The sequence below is a fragment of the Daktulosphaira vitifoliae genome, unplaced genomic scaffold (assembly GCF_025091365.1).
Source record: "Daktulosphaira vitifoliae isolate Bord-2020 unplaced genomic scaffold, ASM2509136v1 Scaffold_2, whole genome shotgun sequence".
NCBI lineage: Eukaryota > Metazoa > Arthropoda > Insecta > Hemiptera > Phylloxeridae > Daktulosphaira > Daktulosphaira vitifoliae.
This window is the reverse complement of record NW_026099573.1, coordinates 21,412,637-21,418,124: the sequence shown is the minus strand read 5'-3', so window position 1 is coordinate 21,418,124 and position 5,488 is coordinate 21,412,637. Positions and strand designations below refer to the sequence as shown.

Genomic DNA, 5,488 nt, shown 5'->3' with positions numbered 1-5,488 from the left:
TTAAGTATAAATTAGTTTATTTGATGTATGATATAACTATTCATTCTATTTTTATTCACTAGTTAGCACATATATAATATATCAATACATATAAATTATTATAGTAAAAAATTATTATAAAACTGAACCCACTACAGCAATTTGCTGTAAGTAAGAATATTGAATTTTTTTATGAGTTTATGTACATAATGGATTAGATCACAAAAAAATTGAAGATTATTTATCACATTATACAGTTTTTGTAAATGATGCACTTTTATTTCTTTCTTTAAACTTAAGAAGTAAAGTTCGACGAGCACGATCGTGTTTCTCTTGAATTTCTGCAGCACTGCATATTTTGTTGTTATTACTTTTATTAGCAGAAATACTTGCACTATTTATACTAAAAGTTAAATTGATTAAAATAAAAGTTTAAATAAACAGTAAATTATATAAGTTATTTACCTTAAAACACAATTATTTTTTTGCTGATGGTTATCTAAACTAGATATTGTAGTTTTATTGTTGAGACCAATTGAGGATGAAGATGATGATCTACGCCATAAATTATTAGAGCCACTACTTGTTGAATCTATAATTAATATAATATATGTATACAATTATTTTTAATTAGTTGAAAATGTAATTTTTTTATTTTGTTTAAGAAACATTACTAAACAATACTAAACAGTATTCCCCTGAAGGCTCTAAAAATTAATTATGGAGTATTTTTTTAATAAGTTACTTTTTAATGATTCTTTTAAAAATATAAGATTTATTTATTTATTATTTGTTTTTAACTTATTATTTTTTTTTTAAAGTATATTTAAAAAAATAACTTTTTAAAATATTCATACTATAAAAATCCAAGGAAGTTTTATAAAAATTTATGTATCTCACGTAGATTATAATTTTAAACTTGATATAGTCAAAAACAAAGGGGTATGGTAATTTTCATATAACGTCCATCCAGCACCCATTTTTTGTACAAAAATTTTGCAAGAAATTTATTAGTTATTGTTAACAAATAGACAATGGAAATCAACTAAAAACAATTTCTAAACTCCTACTTTCAATATAAAAAAAAATCCTCCATAATCCATTTTTAGGTGCTTTTGGGGAATACAATTTTGCAGTGTGTGACATATATGTCTGATATATCTGTGTAAGTATTATATTAAATTACTTTTATAATTTGTTTTTCTTTGTGTTGAAGATTGACTTGGTTTTATGACAGTTTTTTCAATTTGTTTTTCTTTAAATTTAGATTCTATTAGAGTATTGGTAGTGTTGCTTTTACCTTTTAATGAAATTTGTTGTTCGATAGCTGATAAATCAATTGTACTCAGTAATAAATCATCATCTTCTTCTTCTAACAAACCTTAACAAATAAATACTATAAAATTAATACATTAATTATTTATAATTTAAAAAAGTAGTCAGATTTCATTATCTTCAAGGTGTAACAGGATTCTTTTATAAATTAAAAATTGATTTTTTAAATTTATGTAATTAATTAAAATGAATAATTCATAAAATTTAAAATATATGTTTTATTTTATAATTTAATTCATGTACAAACAGCTCCTTTAATAAAGGCTATTCTGCTATTAATAATTTTTTTTAATTCAAATATCAATACAAAAATTTATTTTTGTTAACCCTGGAATGCTAGCATACATCAGACTGACACATTGTGTGCGCGCTGATCACTTACCCTTCTGTCCCTTTCCTTCTTGCACCACTGTACCTTTTTTATGTTATTTGAATAAAGATTCTTTTAAAAATGATCATAGCTCGTTTTTATCCCAACTCACCCTATGCTCACACTGTTAACAATAAAAACTATCAAAGAAGTCAAATTGACGCATCGCTAGTAAAATGCGCCTATAAGATATCGCTAGCGTTCCAGGGTTAAAAATGAGTTGTAGTACAAAATCAATAACAAACAAATTCATAATAATTGTAATTATTAAAATTAACAATTAAAAATATATAGGATATTTAATATATATTTTAATAAAAATAAAAATTTACCATTATTATTAATGATTATGTTTTTGTCCTTATTACTATCATGATAGTTATTATTATTAATAGATTTTGTTTCAAGGGTTTGTTTAAATTTTTTGATAATATGTCCAGATGGACTCTTGTTCATATTCTTGCTGTTAGATTTCAAAAAAACTTGTGAAGAATAATTATTATTTGTGATCATTTCCATGTTATTATTCAAGCTATTTTTCACAAATGAATTTGAAGTTTCTGTATTACTATTTAACAGCCTATTTATATCTATAGATATATCACAAGTTTGTTCCGTCATATTTTCTATCGCTTGGCTACACAGAAACATCAACTCATCGTCAGCTGGATCCATTATAGAATTAAGTTTTTCATTAATATTATTTTTGGTCAAAGAATTTTCTATTGAACTAATATTTTTTATTTCCTCTGATGTACTTTTTAAGCACTTGTTTTTAGTTTTTGCACCTAATTAAACAAAAAAAATTTTAATTATATTTTTTTTAACAAAAATTGTTTAAATTCACATTGATATTATCAGTGGGGTACAAAAGATTCTAGGGCTATGGGTAGTCTTTTAGAAAATACTTAGATATTCAATTTTTTTTAGTAGTATTTGTTTGATTTTTGTACAATCACAAATTGAAAATAAAAAAATACATTAATAAAAATAGAGATATATAAATAATAAAAATGTTTTTTATATATTGGTTTCAAATTATTTTAGTATAGTTAAATATAAATCTGGATTTTTTGAATAATGATATAAATAATTTTTGCTGAAAGTTGTTAAATAGATGTTCAATTAGGTTTTACAAAATATTTAAATTGTTCTGTTCGAGTTGGATTTTAAAATTGAAAGTTCGTTTCAACCTTAAAAATCAGGTATTGTAATATCATTAGTTATAATAGATGTGAGTTTTGTATAAAATTATTTTTTATTAAGTAGAAAAGTAAAATCTATTTTATTTTATCATAAATGGTGAAATTTGTTTATATGAATTGTCATTTTATTTTTTTGGCATACGCATTATAATAAAATTTAGAGTTTAAATTAATTTATATTTGATTAAAGTAATCACTTATTTTGAGATTGAAAATTTTAGAAAAACAATTACTTCATTTACTCATAGAAAGTTTTTAAATTTTTCACTTATTTTAATTTACTTGATAAATTTAATTAATATATTTTAATTATTTAAACTAAAAGTTTTGAATCATATACAGAAAAAAATTCGGAGGTAGTTGGATTGTGTTTTAGCATCATTAATAAGACAGTAATATAATACAATTTTTGTAAACCTTAGAAGGTATTAATTTGACTATGCAGTTTTTTTTTTTTATATTTGTTGCCACATTTTATCAGATTTTACCAAATTGATTTTATTTAACGATATGTCAGAAGATCACAAACCGTATCAAGTTGAAGACATTTTACTTCAAAATTCAAAAAATTTCCCTCATTCCCTGCAAATGGAGGAAATCTTCAAAATAATTACAATTTTTAAAATTTGTTTGGTAAATATTGACATTTTTTTTCTTAAAACTTTCATTACTTTTTCATAAAAGAACAAATCAAAATAATTTTATTTTATATAAAAATCTTGGGTATTTCCTTTTCATTTGATATACATTTTTTAAAACCTAGCTGTTTATCTGACCATAGGGGGTAATCAAAATAGCAGCTTTTTTACAAAAGTAAATTTCTTCAACTTATGTTAAACATATGTTAAATTAAAGCTTGTGTTACCTACTATAAATTATAAAAATAAATGTTGTCCAGATGACTTATGTTTTATGTACAAATGACCAAAGTTGAACAAATGTATTAAATATTTATTCATATAATATACTTATATATCATAATAAAATTTGTAGTGTATTAAATTTATTTTTTAAGAATATTCAAAACTTTTAACTACAGGAAAATATAAACGGGATATCAGTTATGAATAATTATTTTGTAATAAAAACAACAAAAATAATTTAATGATAAGTACTTACTTAAACAGCTTAACACAAAACCCATATAATCATTTAGTTCTGTCTCTAGTTTATTGTTATTGATAGGAGAATTTGTTATATATTTACGTCTAGGGGAAGTATTTTGTTGTTTGGGAGACAAACATGATTTACTAAATATAGTTTGCTGTCTAGTAGAAGATACTAAGCTATTTGAGGACCATCGCATTAGTCTTCTCTTACATTTTTCATCAGGACCATCTAATAATAAAAATTTGTATTTAAAATTTCATAAAAACTCTAGGATTAGTTTTGAAATTCAAGATAATAAATTTATATAATTTCAATACGTACATTCATAATCAAAAAAAGCAGACCCACAACCATCATCCCAACCTATTCTTACATCTTCATCATCATCTTTAATCCCACAAATTTTGCGCCGATTATAGCTAATAGGTATCAAGTGTGAAAACTGTGGGCTTTCTTGTTCAACTTCTTCTATGTAACTGTCATCAAGATTACTAATAACACGAATAGGGGTTTTAGGACTTGCTGTAGTAGCTGTAATAATTAATAAAAATAAAATTTAATTTAATATTATTATTTGTATATGCATTGTAATTTTAAAAGCATACCAGTTAATAAACACTGTGCAGTAACAACAGTACTTGACTGTGTTTCTTCTGATACTTTAGATTTTTTTAATTTAGAACGTTCAGGAGTTTCCATTATTAATTACAAATAAAATTTTGTAATTAAAACACTCATAACATATATATATGCAAAAATTAAAAAATACAAACACAAAGAAAAAATTTTCAAAAAAATATGTACCTTAAATGGTTAACAAGATTTCATAAAACAAGCTTAATCGCAAAATATACAAAAAAAAATTGTGGAGTGAATTAAATTAGTTAAATTATAAAATTAAAATAGTTATAATTATTTGAAAAAAACTTGAAAACAAGTTGGTGTAAGTTTTTTAAGTGGAGCTATCTGTATTTTGATTTATTTTGAATTATTGCGATAACCGTTGCTTTCATTGATACAATATATAACTAGTGACCAGTTTAATGGTAACTTGGTACGTTAATTCTTACCGCCATAAATATATACGAGGTACGCGCGGGAAATTTTATAATCTAAAAAATCACCATCATTATACGATTGATGATTACCATCTCTAGGAGGTACACCTTAGAGATTGAATAATTAGTTTATTCGATTGAAATGTTTATTAGTTCACAGTTCAATTTAATGAGTGTTCAAAAGAACTGTTCATTAGTTGATTTAATTCTTCAGGTTTACTTATTTCGCTGAACTTAACGAACTTTTCTGAACGAAACGTTTGTTTTATTTGTAATAATAATTAAAAAAATTGTGTATACAGAGTGATCCAAATGAAAAATTTAAAAATACAGAGTGATTCAAATGACAAAAAAAAAAAAATTGTTGAATATCGCTACAATCGATATGTTTTTGAAATCTACATGTTTAGAGCATTCAAACAATGCAGAAA

The 5,488-nt window shown here is 23.3% G+C and overlaps 1 protein-coding gene across 1 annotated transcript; it reads right to left on the bottom strand.

Moving 5' to 3' along the window:
• LOC126900124 (putative mediator of RNA polymerase II transcription subunit 24) lies at positions 1-5,095 on the bottom strand. Its single transcript, XM_050675623.1, has 7 exons — positions 4,605-5,095; positions 4,321-4,530; positions 4,009-4,227; positions 2,017-2,472; positions 1,166-1,360; positions 445-571; positions 1-382 (listed from the first exon to the last, which is right to left on the bottom strand). The coding sequence occupies exons 1-7, from the start codon at positions 4,696-4,698 to the stop codon at positions 229-231; spliced, it is 1,455 nt and encodes a 484-aa protein (XP_050531580.1). The 5' UTR covers positions 4,699-5,095; the 3' UTR covers positions 1-228.
• Between the last annotated feature and the right edge of the window lie 393 nt (positions 5,096-5,488).

What these genes read in the sequence shown, in the direction of transcription:
- LOC126900124 (XM_050675623.1), bottom strand. Translation starts at nt 4,698, where the DNA reads ATGGAAACTCCTGAACGTTCTAAATTAAAAAAATCTAAAGTATCAGAA. An exon ending in TGCACAGTGTTTATTAACTG is followed by an intron (nt 4,531 to 4,604) that starts GTATGCTTTTAA and finishes TAATTATTACAG; the next exon opens with CTACTACAGCAAGTCCTAAA. An exon ending in CATAATCATTAATAATAATG is followed by an intron (nt 1,361 to 2,016) that starts GTAAATTTTTAT and finishes TTATTTGTTAAG; the next exon opens with GTTTGTTAGAAGAAGAAGAT.